The 15,411-nt window shown below is 43.9% G+C and overlaps 1 protein-coding gene across 4 annotated transcripts in view; it reads right to left on the bottom strand.

Annotated features, from left to right (window-relative positions):
* GGA3 (golgi associated, gamma adaptin ear containing, ARF binding protein 3) overlaps positions 1-15,411 on the bottom strand; it is a 198,585-nt gene that overhangs the window by 28,182 nt on the left and 154,992 nt on the right. For 3 of the 4 annotated variants that reach the window (XM_077459653.1, XM_077459649.1, XM_077459654.1), the window contains 8 exons: positions 15,165-15,246; positions 14,892-15,008; positions 14,527-14,781; positions 10,092-10,159; positions 9,721-9,983; positions 9,366-9,595; positions 5,255-5,424; positions 5,061-5,171 (listed from right to left, as the gene is read on the bottom strand). In XM_077459653.1, coding sequence (XP_077315779.1) covers positions 5,061-5,171; positions 5,255-5,424; positions 9,366-9,595; positions 9,721-9,983; positions 10,092-10,159; positions 14,527-14,781; positions 14,892-15,008; positions 15,165-15,246 — 1,296 coding nt within the window. The remainder of the gene's footprint in view (positions 1-5,060; positions 5,172-5,254; positions 5,425-9,365; positions 9,596-9,720; positions 9,984-10,091; positions 10,160-14,526; positions 14,782-14,891; positions 15,009-15,164; positions 15,247-15,411) is intronic. The other variant, XM_077459652.1, reaches the window with a different exon arrangement.

The raw sequence follows: 15,411 nt of genomic DNA, 5'->3' as shown, positions 1-15,411 counted from the left end.
GATGGCACTTTTTATTTCATTTTTTTAATTTATTTTTTTTCCACAATCAGAACGGCTGCCGCTGCAGCCGTTCATCTCTCCCCTCTCGCACTGTCTGTGCGAGGAAGGAGAGCGGCGCTGCGAGATGATCTCATATTGGCTCCCGCTGCTGTCAATCACAGGCAATCAATCACAATCACAGGCAATCAGGAGATGGAGGGGAAAGGGCCTAACCACGGCTCCATGTGTGAATGGACACACAGAGCCACGGCTCAGGAGCGCACCTGCTTGCTGTGGGGGTACCCGGCAGGAGGGAGGGGCCAGGAGCACCAGCGTGGGACTAAGATAAGGAGGATCTGGGCTGCACTGTGCAAAACCATTGCACAGAGCAGGTAAGTATAACATGTTTGTTATTTTAATGAAAAAAAAACAAGGGTCTGGTAACACTTTAAAGAAAAAACCTCCATAGGAAAGAGGTAACCTTTCTGAATAGAGAGAAGAGGTCCATCACCTAACTGAAACTAGCTGGGAGTGTAAGGGGTTATACAGGGAAAGTCTCTGCAGCTTTTTTTTTTTTTTGCCAGTGTCCAATCACCTGAAGGTAGCTGCACATAAACATGTTAAAGGACTAAAGATCATTTGTCCTGTACTATACCATTAAGAAAAATAGGACACTGGCACGTCCTAAGACAAAAAGTCCACTCCCTATATAACCCCTCCCACTACTGGAAGTACCTCAGTTTTGTAGCAAAGTAATACACGTGTATACCAAAAAGAAGGGAGGGACCTCTGTGTCCCGTGATGCACTTCAAAGAAAAGGATTTTACAGGTAAGCTGTTTTAAAAATCCTATTTTCTTATCGTACATCACGGGACACAGAGCCACAGTACTTACTATGTGGGATGTCTCATAGCAATGCCAACTGAAGGTTGGGAGACACAACAAAAGTAGGGCACAAAGAGACTAGAGGACTTATATTACAGCCTGCAGTACACTGCGCCCAAAGGCGATATCCTCATGACCTTTTACATCTATTTGATAGAACCTGGTCAATGTATGGACTGAAAACCAAGTTGCGGCCTTGCAGATTTGAGCCAGATTTGAACCATGGAGGCTTGGTGATGCACTGCCCAGGAAGCCCTAACAGCCCTGGTGGAGTGTGCTTTAATATGAAAAGGTGGAATTATCCTCTTTAAACCATAAGCTTGAACAATCACTTGACAAATCCATTTAGAAATAGTAGATTTTGATGCTACCTGTCCTCTCTTAGGACCTTTTAGCAACACAAACAAAACATCTGTTTTACGAATCTGAGCGTTCACCTTCAAATAGACCTCGACTGCTCTCACCACAGCAAGAGAATGTAGTGACCTTTCTTCCGCAGATAAAAAATTTCATGGAAAAAATGAAGGTAGAATAATATCCTGGTTTAAAGGAAAACCTGACACTACCTTTGGTAGGAAATTAGGATGAGGAGGCTATACAACCTTATCCTTATGAATAATCAAAATATGGCTCTTTACAAGAAAGAGCAGCTTCTTGCAGAAGATATTGCAAACAAAAAAAACAAATTTCCTTGGACCAAGGGAATATCTCGTATTGGCTCAAAAAGGGTTTTTTTGTAATGCCGACAGGACTAAATTCAAGCCCCAAGGGTTCAGGGGTGACCTAACCGGAGGATTAATGTGCGTTACCCCCTGAATAAAGCTACAAACCAGAGAGTGAGAAGCAAGTGGTCGTCGAACATACACCAATAAGATCTCCTGGGCCACAAGAATCACCTCCTTCCCTTCCTGTGAAAGCAGCAGAACAGGAGGGAATGCATAGATCAGTGAAAACTAATCCCACTGAAAAACCAAGGCATCTGTTCCGCATGTCAGCGGATCCTTTGTCCTTGACACAAAGTTGTCGATCTTTTTGTTGAACCTGTATGCAAACAGATCCACGTCTGGAATTCCCCACCTTAGACATATTGACAGAAAGATGGATGAAGAGACCATTCTCCTGGGAACAACATTTGGCGGCTCAAGTAGTCTGCCTGCCAATTCTCTATTCCCGGAATGAAGACTGCCAATAGGCAAGGAATGTCTTCTGCCCAGGATAGGATATGATTTACCTCACTCTGAGCCGCACGACTTCTCGTGCCCCCTTGGTGATTGATATAGGCCACTGTTGTGGCATTGTCGGATTGGATCCTGACAGGACAATTACATAATCTGAGTGTCTAGGCCTTCAGGGACAGGCGTTCTGCCCGAATCTCTAGAATATTGATGGGCAAGGTCATCTCTGTTTTGGACCATTTTCCTTGGACAGATGCTTCTTCCAGGACTGCTCCCCAGCCCAGAAGGCTGGAATCTGTTTTCACCACCTTCCAGGTAACTGGCAGGAAGGACTTTCTTTTCTGAAGATTCTTGGGTATCAACCACCAACTGAGGCTTTGACGCACTTTGGGAGATAAATGTATTGGGAAGTCCAGAGCTTGGACCTTCTTGTTCCAAGTTGACAGGATACTGTTTTGCAGCAGTCGCGAATGAAACTGCGTATACAGAATGGCCTCGAATGAAGCTACCATCTTTCCCAACAATCTCATGCAAAGTCAAATAGAAGGATTCTTCTTTGCTTTGACCACATGAATCAGTTCCCTCATGGAACTGATCTTTTCCTGGGGCAAAAATAACCTCTTCCGAAATGTATCTATGATCAGGCCCAAGTACTACAATCTCCTTGATGGTTTAAAGAAGGATTTCTCTAGGTTGAGAAGCCAACCTAGGTATTCCAAGTAGCTGACTGTTGTGGCCAAACTCTGGTTTAAGCTGGCTACCGACTGATCTATCAAGAGTAGATCTTCTAAATATGTATCTAAGTATCGTTATATCCTGAGTCCTTAATCTGGCTAAAGGGGGAACTAGAACCTTTGTAAACACTTGAGGTGCAGTAGCTAGACCGAAGGGCAGAGCTACAACCCGAAAATGAAGATTTTCTACCTCGAAGCATTAATATATTTCTAGTGAGCGGGGAAAATAGGTACATGTAGATAAGCATCCTTGATGTTAATTGACGCTAGCAGTTCTCCACCTTGTAGAATGGAGACCGCTGATCGGATTGACTCCATGTGAAAAGAGCGGATATTCAAAAACTGGTTTAGATCTTTGAGATCTAAAATGGGTCTTACATCCCCATTTAGTTTTGGTACCGTAAAAGGTTTGAATAAAACCCTAACCATCGCTCTTCCATGGGGACCACCGATATCATTTTTTGAGACAAGAGATGATCCAAAGCCAGAAAGAAAGACTTCTTTTTATTTCTGGGTCTCTGGGAATGTTTGATCTGAAAAAACAAGGAGACGGGAGCTCTTTGAACTCTAGTCTGTACCCTAGAGATATTGAGGAAGCCACCCATTTCTCTCGACACTGTTCCTGTCAGACCCTTGAGAACTGCAGAAGTCTTCCACCCACTCAAGCGAGCGGGGGCGCCCCTTCATAAGGAGGCTTTAGTATTTTGTTTAATGGGTTTCCTCCGGCAGGGCCTCTTTTGACCCTGTTACTCTTAGTCCGACTCTGGGATACGATTAAGGCATCAATTTTTTGTTCCATGCCTAAAAAACCTCTTCAGTAATATATACAATGGCTGCAGTGCTAAAAGCAGCTGCAACACCCAACGTCCCTGATGGCTCATTCTGACCAGCCATATCACTCTCAGGGAAGGATGCCATCTTTTTTGAAAGGCGTTAGGCTTTCTAGTGGCTGCAGAAGTCTTTCTAGAGCCCTTTTTTGTTTCTACCCCCCCCCCCCCTTCCGACCATAGCCTGATGTACAAAGCAGAGGTACTACCAGAAGGAACGCATCCACTGCTTGAGCAATAGTCCAGCCCTGCCACTGCTATTAATTGCTCAGCCTGATGAAATAGGAAATGAAATGTGTCAAAAGGAATGCCTGTGTCACCAAAGCTCTTTCACCTCCTCTTGCTCTTGTGTCCCTTCGTCAGTTTGCAGCAGTAAAAATGGTGCTTTAAAACACATTCCCATGCTGGACGTTAGAAGGCGCCAATGCAGAGCTAAGCCCCACCCCCTCCCTCTCTTTTGAAAAAGAGCTTTTCCCGCGCAAGCTTCTGATCCTATGGGATCACTCTGAAAGGGGGGGGGGGAATGGCGAGGAGAGAGCCCGGAAGCTGCGGAGTAGTGGGGCATGCCAACCCTTTTTTTTACATTTTTCTCCTAACGCACTTCCTCGAGCAGAGGGGAAGAATACAACACAAGTGGGGGTTGTCTGGTGAGGAAGAAACCCCGCCCAGACTTACCGGAGGTCTGCTGCTGACTGGAGAGAAAGGAAGTCTGCTGCTCCGACACATCATGATCTTTTGAGCAAAGCCTGAGAAGCTATGTGCTGCATACAGCCCCCAATGGTGACACATAGGCATGACAACATTTACTAATTTAAAGGAGACAGTCATAAGAAAATTGAAAAAATTTCTTAGAAAACTCCACTTACCTTTCCCGCGCAGGGTTTTCTGTGGTAAAACCAACAGACCCAATCTTCACCCTTCACAGTGGGTTCTGTTAATAAACCTTCAGGAGCTAGGGACCTTCGGGGAACCCACAATCCTGGGCCTGTAATAGCACCTCCGCCAATAAAACTTTATGGCCTTAATACCAAAAGAACTGGATCCCAGGGTCCAGCCCTCCAAAAAGAGAAGTGTTTACAGGCAAAACCTTGTTTCTTCGGACACGAGGCCCGGGTGCCATTCAATTCGGCCTAAAAGACACTTTGAATGGATACAGCTGCACGTATAGCTCCAGCAAGCATTGCTCCAGTGAAGCTCAGCACAGCACATCTTTACTCATGACCAACACCTTAGACACTGGAGAAAAATCTGAGGTACTCCCAGTATTGGGAGGGGTTATATAGGGAGTGGACTTTTTGTCTTAGGGCGTGCCAGTGTCCATGACCTGAAGGTGGCCTATAACCCACATAGTAACTACTATGGCTCTGTGTCCCGTGATGTATGATAAGAAAGGCAAAATTTGCATAACTACTTGTGAAATATAGCACATCTGGGAGATTATCCCAATGTCTATTCATTACCTTAAGTGGGTTTGCCAGCAACATGACTTGTGTGATTGATGCAGGGGGTAGGATAGGATTGAATGCTGCCATCTCTGTCCCAGAAGGAGGCTGTAACTTCACCTTCATTGTCTAAAACACCAAGAAATTGACATTTTAAAAGGATAGCTGCCACAGAAAAAAACAGCATGCCAAGTCATGAGATCCATAAATACCTTGGGAACTGCTGCTTGGAAAAGAATATTTTGTATTGGCAGAGGAGCTGTGTTCAGCATAGAGATCACTACAACCAAAACATCTGGACGGTCCGGTGGGCAGTCCTTGGCAAAATGCAGCAGAATGCGGAAACCGTTCTTATCATAAGCAGTCACTGGCAGGAGGGAACCTGAAAGTCCAAAAATGTATAATTTACAGTGTTTGCGCTCAGTATGGAAGCTGCAGAAAGAAAGGCCAATGACTGTGGCTCATAAATTATAAACTAGACATTCTCTTTTTTGTAATTTTTTGAACAGTAGCAGTAAAAAAATGGAGATCCTATAATAGTTCAGATCTACAGTAGGGAAAATAATTATTTGATCCCCTGCAGATTTTGTAGGTTTGCCCACTTACAAAGAATTTAATGGTCTATAATTTTTTATAATAGGTGTATTTTAAATGATAGAGACAGAATATCAACCAAAAATCCAGAAGAAAAACACATAAAACAAATGCTATAAATTAAGTTGCAGTTCAGTGAGTAAAATCATTTGATCTCCAAGCAAAACATGACTTAGTACTTGGTGGAGAAACCCTTGTTGGCAAGGACAGAGGTAAGACATTTGTTGTAGTAAGTGACCAAATTTGCACACATCTCAGGAGGGATTTTGGTCTGCTCTTATTTACAGATCTTCTCTAAATCCTTAAGGCTTCTTGGCTGTCTCTAGGAAACTCGAAGTTTCAGCTCCCTCCATACATTTTCTATAGGATTAAGGTCTGGAGATTGACTAGGCCTCTCCATGACCTTAATGTGCTTCTTCTTGAGCCACTCCTTTGTTGCCTTGGCAGTAAGTTTTGGGTTATTGCCATGCTGGAAGAACCATCCACAACCCATCTTCAGTGTTCTGGCTGAGGGAAGAAGGTTTTCATCCAAGATTTTACAATGCATGGCTGCGTTCATTGGTCCCTCAATGCCGAAAAAAGTTGGCCTGTACCTATAGCAGAGAAACAGCCCCAAAGAATAATGTTTCCCCCTCTGTGCTTGACTGTAGGGATTGTGTTCTTAGGGTCATAATCAGCATTTTTCTTCCTCCACACACAGAGAGTTGAGTTAATACCAAAGAGATTAATTTTGGTCTCATCTTACCACAGCTCTTTCTCCTAATCCTTCTCTGAATCATTTAGATGTTCATTGTAATGACTGTACATGTGCCTTCTTGAGGAGGGGGGTTCGCCGTGCTTGGGGGAAGAAAAATGCTGACTATGACTCTAAGAACACCATCCCTACAGTCAAGCACGGAGGTGGAATTCTCCCCACTGTATCATACTAGTTGGGCCACACTTACATCCACTGAGTATTGAATAGATGACTACATAAGGTTGTTTTTTTTCTCTCTATTAAAGTGACCAAAATTTTATTTATTTTTTGTTTTTTTATTTAAGTCACATAAGATTGTTTAACTGACTCACAAGGGGGTTCAGTCTTTTTATACTTGTGAAGCGAGTCAGTAAAAGATTCTAATGCACTTAGATATTCTATTTTCCTTTCAACAGAAACAATGAAATTAGTAATATTGTAATGTGAAAGCAAATACATACAAGCTGGTGAAGTGCAATTCTAGCCCAGTATTTTTGTCTAGTTTTGGATAAAGTAAACAAGTATTGGGGCCACTTATGCACTACATTTGTATTTTTTTTATATATTTGTCATAGTGTTGCCTTTCCAATAGTCCCTTCCATAAACCTTCTTTCTGTATCTACTTACCAGGATGTGGCACCATCACGGCTACCAAACTTGGCATTCAGATAATAATTTTTGATCAGGACCACTGTGAGGTTTACCAGACAGGAGCTGAGAGTAACTCTCACAGTGGCGTCACTAGGGTTGGTGTCACCCGGTGCGGAAAAAAATGGTGTCACCCCCACCAAATAGTCCTCCCTCATCACAGACCCCCCTCCATCAATATAGACCCCCCTCCCTCTGTATAAACCTCCCCCCTCAGTGCAGACACCCCTTCAGTGCAGACCTCTCCATCAGTACAGACACCTCACCTCGGTGCAGACCCCCCATCGGTACAGACACCCCCACCTCAGTAAATACACCCCCACCTCGGTGCAGACCCCCCATCGGTACAGATACCCCCACCTCAGTGCAGACCTCCCCAGCATTACAGACAGTCCCCTCAGTGCAGACCCCCCTCAGTACAGACACCCCTCCTCAGTGCAGACCCCCCTCAGTGCAGACCCCCCAGCAGTACAGACACCCCCAGTGCAGACCCCCCCCAACAGTACAGACACCCCCCTCAGTGCAGACCCCCCCAACAGTACAGACACCCCCCTCAGTTACAGATCCCCCAGCAGTACAGACACCCCCAGTGCAGACCCCCCAGCAGTACAGACACACCCCTCAGTGCAGACCCCCCCCTCCGTGCAGACCCCCCCAGTGCAGACACCCCCCAAGTGCAGACACCCCCCCCAATGCACACCCCTCCATCAGTACAGACACCCCACCTCGGTGCAGACCCCCCATCGTTACAGATACCCCCACCTCAGTACAGACCCCCCCAGCATTACAGACACTCCCCTCAGTGCAGACCCCCCTCAGTACAGACACCCCTCAATACAGACACCCCCCAGCAGTACAGACACCTCCAGTGCAGACCCCCCAACAGTACAGACACCCCCCCTCAGTGCAGACCCCCAGTGTAGACCCCCCAACAGTACAGACACCCCCCTCAGTGTAGACCCCCAGCAGTACAGACACCCCCCAGTGCAGACTCCCCTCAGTACAGACACCCCCTTCTGTGCAGACCCCTGTGCAGACACCCCCCCAGTGCAGACACCCCCCTCCGTGCAGACACCCCCCCAGTGCAGACACCCCCCTCCGTGCAGACCCCCCCCCCTCTGTGCAGACCCCCCAACAGTACAGACACCCCCAACAGTACAGACACCCCCCCAGTGCAGACAACCACCCAGTGCAGACCCCCCCAGCAGTACAGACACCCCCCAGTGCAGATCCCCCCCTCTGTGCAGACCCCTGTGCAAACCCTCCCAGCAGTACAGACACCCCCCCCCCCCCCTTACATACCTCAGAACAGCAATCAAATATACACACACACACACACTGGTGTGTGTCCCTCGAGCTCGGGCTCCTCCTCCTCTGTGGATGGAAACAGAGAGGGGGAGGTGGCTTCATTCCGCTCCGTGCTGAGGGACACAGCCGCGGCGTGGGACTGTGCAGCGGACGTTGTTATCGGTGGCGATACCCACGGGTGTCACCCGGGTGCAGCCCACACCCGCCTAGCAACGTCACTGAACTCTCCAGCAGCAATACAAAACAGTAGATTACGAAAGGCTGTCAGCCTTTTATTTTTGTCTTTGCCTGCTCCTGTGGCAGATTTTATGTTGACCACTGTCATCTATACAGAAAATGATGAGGAACTAAACATATTACAGCTTTCTTCAGAACAAGTGGAGAGGGTTATTCTGCAATTGAGCACAACTGACTTGGTAACAACTGTTTGAGAAGGGAAAACATTTTCTCTCACTTCCTATTAAATCTCTGGGACAGGAAGTGAAAGGAAATCTCTCCAATTGGACATAAACAGAAATAAAAAAAGGATGATGGCCAAAGCTCTTTGGTCATTCGTCTACTATGGGTCACTGGAGTGCAGTTCGTTTTGCCAATTCCTGTCACCCACCTTCAGCATGACATCACAGAGCCGGCCTAGGCTCTGTGGGGATCTTGACAATAATGACAAAATATGCCCAGATTCCTGATCAGAAGCTGGCTTAGATCTTAGCAAGCCCCCTCCACAGCGCAGCGCTCCAGTGTGCACTAAAGAGGCAGAGCATAGACCTGGTGACTGACAGTCACAACTCTCTGCTCAGAGCAGACCCGAAAACCGAGTGATCAGTGGTCTTTAACCACTCAGTTCTTGGTGTTGAGCTAGCGAAGGACAGCTGCAGCTGGGATTGATGCTGCAGCCATCTAGGTGAGTATGGTTGTTTTTTTTTTTATAATCCTGCACTTCTCTTTTAACTGAAAGAGATTTTAACCCAAATTTAGAAAGAAAATGTTTTGTTATGCATACACTTTAATTAAGGATAACTTATATTCGTACAACTCACTTGTTTTTATTGTTTCCAGCGCCACTGTCACATTAGCCAAGGATATAAGGGAGCCTTTCTGTGGGCTTTCCTGCTGATGCAGTGGAAAAACAAAGCTACCAGGGGCCACTGGCACAGAACAATATGCAGAAGAAGGAGTTACAGCTGCAACATGATTTTGTGGTTTCACCACTGCGAAGGTGGGCATAGCATTCAAAGCAACAGAAGAGCCTGTGGTCTTTGCCGATGCCCTAAAAAGTTAAAAAGAAATTGAACTAAAACATTTTTGTTGATTCCACATTATCCAACAATGACTATATAATATTTTCCCTGCCAAAAAATGTAAAGCTCCCATGTCTTTTTCTGACAAACTTACCCTTTTGCCTCCTGTAGAAGCTGCTGCCCAAGCACTTCTAATTCATGCATCACAATGCCCCCAGCAGGGGAAGCAGGTGCCGCCACTGCTGTACATAATGCTGGGGTAGCATTAAACAATGGAGGATAAGTAGTTGGAGTGGATTGGGATGTAATAGTCGGGGCAACAATTGGTTTTGCTGGCTGTGCTAGCAAAGGGATGGCTTTATTGATCACAGGCTCCAGTGCAGATCCTGTGAAAAAATCTATTTCTTGACTGTCCACCTGTACAAAAGAGTTACATGACAGTTAAGAAAATTAACTTTTGACAACCCCTGCACTAAAACAAGGTAGGATGTCAATTAATAGAAAAAGGCAGGCACACATTACTACCTGGAATATATCACACTTAGCGTTCGAAGCTAATTCTGGGGCTCCATTGGAAGGAGGATCATCCAGACCTAATTGTGGGGGTTAAAGAAAGACATCAAAATGAAACAAAACCAAATATAGTGATATCAGTATATATACTGAATTGTACATTATATCTTTATTTTTATTTACAGGCCAAAATGTTTCCAAGAATGGGGATGTATTGGAAGCTATTAGGCCCCATTCACACCTGAGCGTTTTGTAGTTTGAAGCCTGAAGCTACAAAGCGCTGGAGGGGAAAAAAATAAATTATTCACTATGGAGATGGTTTACATCTCCACCCCTAAAACGCCTGAAGCCAGAAGCTCCAAAATGCCTGAATTTCAAACAAGTTCTGGAACTTTTTTTTAGGCAGATTTGGGTGTTTTTATGTTTATTACATTGGTGACCCTTTGACCTGTACAAAATCACACTAAAAATGTGACAAAATCACTGTAAAATTGCAACTTTCTGCCTGAAAACGCTACGCTCAGGTGTGAATGGGGCCTTAGAGGGTTGAGTCCTCAAATATCCATAAGTGGGATATAAAAGTAGTAAAATGTCAGCAAAGGATCTAACCCTTACCAACTGTATCAAAAATGAATGAAATAACTGCATTTACACATTTTTGTGACATCCAAGAGAAAATATACTGTATATACACGGATCAGCGATAACTTTATGACCACCCATCTAATATTGATTTCTGGTTTCTATATTGAGGCTATATTCATACATACTCCTTTATACTTTTCCTTATTGCATACTTGTGGCACAATCTTCTACTAAATATTTCTATTCATGCACTTCTTTTCACTTTATATATTTATAAATTTTACTACACTCTTATTCACTGTTTTTCTTCTACTTCCCAATTCTGGGTTTCAGTAGCAATTATATTACCCATGCCATTCAAGAATGAGTTTACACTTATTATTTATATTTTTTATTTCTTTTATTATCATTTATTATGTATCCCTATATGCTTTTTTATAGAACCCCATAAGATTGCTACTTTTGTTGATAGTCACCAAGCACTGGAAATCTGCATTTCTCTTGAGGTCGTCCCTTGTACCCCGGGTGGTCACGGATCATATTCCCACGTTTCCCGGTACAGACGCTCCCTAGTAACCCCTTATCCACAACATTACATGCTGCACCTAGAGCTGAGTTGTGAGTATATTAGAAAGTGGTATTTAGTTATTGGGATGGATTCAATTTTCCCCTCTTCTTTTTTCTTTATTATTCTTGCCCAACCATCATATTACAGTATTGCTTATATATGTCTTTACAGTTATCCCCAATGCATCTGCTCCTGAGGAAATGGAGCATACTCGACGAAACGCGTTCAAATTTTAGGATGCATTTCTTTATTAAATTATGCATTTGATTTTTTTTGAATTTTGTCCATTGTACCAACTGTACATTGCTGAAATTGTATACAACCAACTCCTGGTCCATATAATCATGTTTCAAATATGCTGTGATCCTATTGAATCATTGATTCAAGATTTTTATCATATGTATGTATTGTTGCAATCATGTTTTCTATCCAGTTGCTGATCAATTAAAATAAATAATAATAAATTAAATAAAATTGTTCCTAACAACATTTACTTTTTACATTATATCATGTTATGAGTCCACCTGTGTATTTGGATACATTACATTATCATGTGTGAATTATGCGCCAGCTAGCTGCCATGCACCTCTTTTAAAGTCCCAAATTTTTCTTTTTATTTAACTAATATTGTTTAGGTTCCTCTTTTTGCCAAGAAAACAGCCCCTTTTGCCGCCAAAACAGTCTTGACCTGTCGAGGTATGGACAACATTGGAACTCTGAAGGTATGCTGTTGTATCTGGCACAAGCCAACAGTGGCAGATCCTTTAAGTCCTGTGAGTTGGGAATTCCATGAATTGGATTCCAGCACATCCCACAGATGCTCAATTGGACTGAAATCCATCAGTAACGATGTTTAGGTAGGTGGTATGTGTCAAATAACATCCCCATAAATGGCAAGACCCAAGGTTTCCCAGCAGAACAATGCCCAAAGCATCACACTGCTTCTGCCGACTTGCCTTCTTTCCATACTGCATCCTGGTGCCATCTTTCCCCCAGGTAAGCGTCACATGTGCACCCGGCCATCCACATGATGTAAAAGAAAACATGATTCACCAGATCAGGCAACCTTCTTCCATTGCTTCGTGGTCCAGTTCTGATGCTCACGTGCCCATTGTAGGTGCTTTTGGCTGTAGACACGGGTCAGCATGGGCACCCTGACCCGTCTGCGGCTACGCAGCCCCATACACAAAAATTTAGATGCCCATTTTTTTGCCTTTCAACACATCAAACTCAGGAACAACATGTTTACTTGCTGCCTAATATATCCTAACCTGTCAGTGGTCATAAAGTTATTTCTGATCAGTGTACTGTACATGTATATACAATATATATTTATATTATGACCACCCACCATTACCCTTCAAGGCATGGACTCCACTAGACCTCTAAAGGTGTGCTGTGCTATCTGGCGCCAAGTTGTCAGTAGATTGTCATTTAAGTCCTGTAAATTGTGAGGTGGGGCCTCCATAGATGGGACTTACTTTTCCAGCACATCCTAAAGATGGTTGACTGGAGCAAGATCTGATTCTGGAGAATTTAGAGGCCTCAGGGTTTCCTACCAGAACATTGCCCAAAGCATCTCACTGCCTCTGCTGACTTACCCTCTTTTCATACTGCATCCTGGTGCCGTCTCTTCCCCAGGGAGGCGACACATGTGCATCCGGCCAGCCACATGGTGTAAAAGAAAACATGATTCATCAGACCAGGCCACCTTCTGCCATTGCTCCGTAGTGCAGTTCTGTGCCCACTGTAGAAGCTTTTGGCTGTGGGCACGGGTCAGCATGTGCATCTTGACCAGTCTGCGGCTACATGACTCCATATGCAGCAAACTGCAAAGCATTTATGTATTCTGACAACTTTCTATTGGAACCAGCATTAACTTTTTCAGCAATTTGAGCTACAATAGCTCGTCTATTGGATTGGACTACACAGGCCAGTCTTCGTTCCTCACAAACATCAATGAGCCCTGGCTGCCCATGACCTTGTCACCAGTGTTCCTTCACTGCGGACCACAAGAGCTTCATTTTTGTAGTTGCCCTGGCCCAGTCATCAAGCCATTACACTTTGTCCCTTGTTAAAGTCACTCAAAACCTTACGCTTGTCAATTTTTGTCAGCTTTTAACACATCAACTTCAGTGGAAACATGTTCATTTGCTGCCTACTATATCCCACCCACTTTCAGATGCCATTGTAACAAGATAATTAATGTTATTCACATTACAAATCAGTGGTTATAATGTTATTGCTGAATGGTGTATATTGCAAAACAGATCCCAAGATTTATTCTACCAAATATGGAGATCAATACATCTCAGCAAATACCTTAGAACTACAATTTAATAGAATTCCTTAAAAATGAACAGAATAGAGTTTTCCCAAAGGTAATGCATTTCAACAAACAGCGTCAACACTCATGACCACTTTGGAAGCTCTGCTGGGTTGACTTTAATGGACTTAAAAAGAACTTGTAAAAAGACATACAATTGCATCGTATTCAGACCAAACTCGTGCAGGACCCCTTTTTTGTCTGCACCAGAATCAGATCGCATGGGTGTTCACACCCATACGATCCGATTCCTGTCCGAATTTACAGTTCGCACTGCCATCTGCGAACCGCTCTGGGGGTGTCATTAAGGCTCAGTTTCATAGATGCGGCAGGAATTCGCTGCAAATTTGCGCCAAATTCGCTACACATTCGCACTGCATCTAAATCCAAACCTGTTCATGCAAACTGATTGCGGGGTGTTCAGTTTGCAAAACGCAGCGCGATTTGCAGAATCAGAACGCATGGGTGTGAACACCCATGCGATCTGATTCTGGGGTACACCAAAAAAGGGTCATGCATGTGTTTTGTCCTAATGCGATGCAAATTCAGCTTGTATAGCTGAAATTCACATTGCACAGACATTGCATGTGATGTGCACAGCAATGTGGTGCGAATCACATGCGATGTCTGGCATCGCACTAGTGTGAACCAGTTCTTGCTTTGTAATGACACTCCCAGCAGTTCGCATAGGGCAGTGTGAACTGCCGGTGATTCAGGTTCGATGTGCGAACCAGGGTTTTCGCATCGTACCAGTGTGAATCGAGCCTTAAAGTATCATAATTGCTGAGATGTACTAATCACTTTATTTGGGAAAGTAGCTACTGTGAATTGAGAACATTGAGCATGTGTTTCTAGGATACAGCTGGCCAAATCTGCATTAGATGGATGAGCTATTTTTCTGTTGCTCAGTCAAGATTTATTCTACCTGATTATTCTAAGAGTAATATTAAGGTAGAGAAGATTGTTACCTAGGTATAGCAGCTCTTCATCAAGCAAACACACAGAGTTGGATGCACTGCTCATTTGAATTAAAGTCTGATCTATTGGAGTGGATCGCATGTGGGAGTGTGTAGGTATGATTGGAGGAGGAGGAAGGATGGGAATCAGTGCTGACGGAGACTTTTCTGCTACAGGAAGTGGCTCTGAATCCACAACTGGAGAGGAAGACTCGTACCCTCCTAAATCAATGAGTGTTGAAAAGTCGGTGCTGGACTCTGCCTCTGCTAGATAAAAGAATGAGGTTATCAGCATTGATTACGGGAAGGTGTGCTTTATTATGTATTCATAGACTTGTGTATACAGTATTTAAAAAGCCAGAATTGGTGTCAGTTACCTTTATTGTGTGCGGTCTCTGGGAGCTCCAGTTCCCCATTGATGTCTTGCCCTTCAACAATCTTCTTGAACAGACTGATAGCGCGTGATAAATTGTCACTAGCTTGGAGAATATCCCCTGTGAGAGATCAGGACATTCATAAATTGACTTGTCTTCAATATTGCATATCAGTAATATATTATATTCTAAAAAGGTAATACATTTGATACCTAAATGAACATGTTTTGATAATTTATACCAGGAAAAATTATGATTATAAAGATAATTTCTCACCCAAGCTACTATCATTGTCTTCAGTTTCACTAGCCATTTTAAACAAAGTGAGTCTCTTCGCTTCACATCTCTCAAACAGCTCCTAAAACAAAATCAAAAAGGTGAAGAATGTGTAGACAAAACATCCATGGACATTTTGTTCAATTATTATAGCCCAGCTTGAAGTAATTCTAGTCATGCAAGTACAGTGGAGAGGGAGGAATAAGGTCTAAAGCCAGCCATACATGGATCGAATTCCAAACAAATT

This window comes from Lithobates pipiens, unplaced genomic scaffold, assembly GCF_037356315.1.
Source record: "Lithobates pipiens isolate NorthernLeopardFrog02 unplaced genomic scaffold, aLitPip1_a1.2 Scaffold_28, whole genome shotgun sequence".
Classification (NCBI taxonomy): Eukaryota; Metazoa; Chordata; class Amphibia; order Anura; family Ranidae; genus Lithobates; species Lithobates pipiens.
Note: the sequence above shows the minus strand (reverse complement) of the source record. Positions and strands in the feature narration are given on the sequence as shown.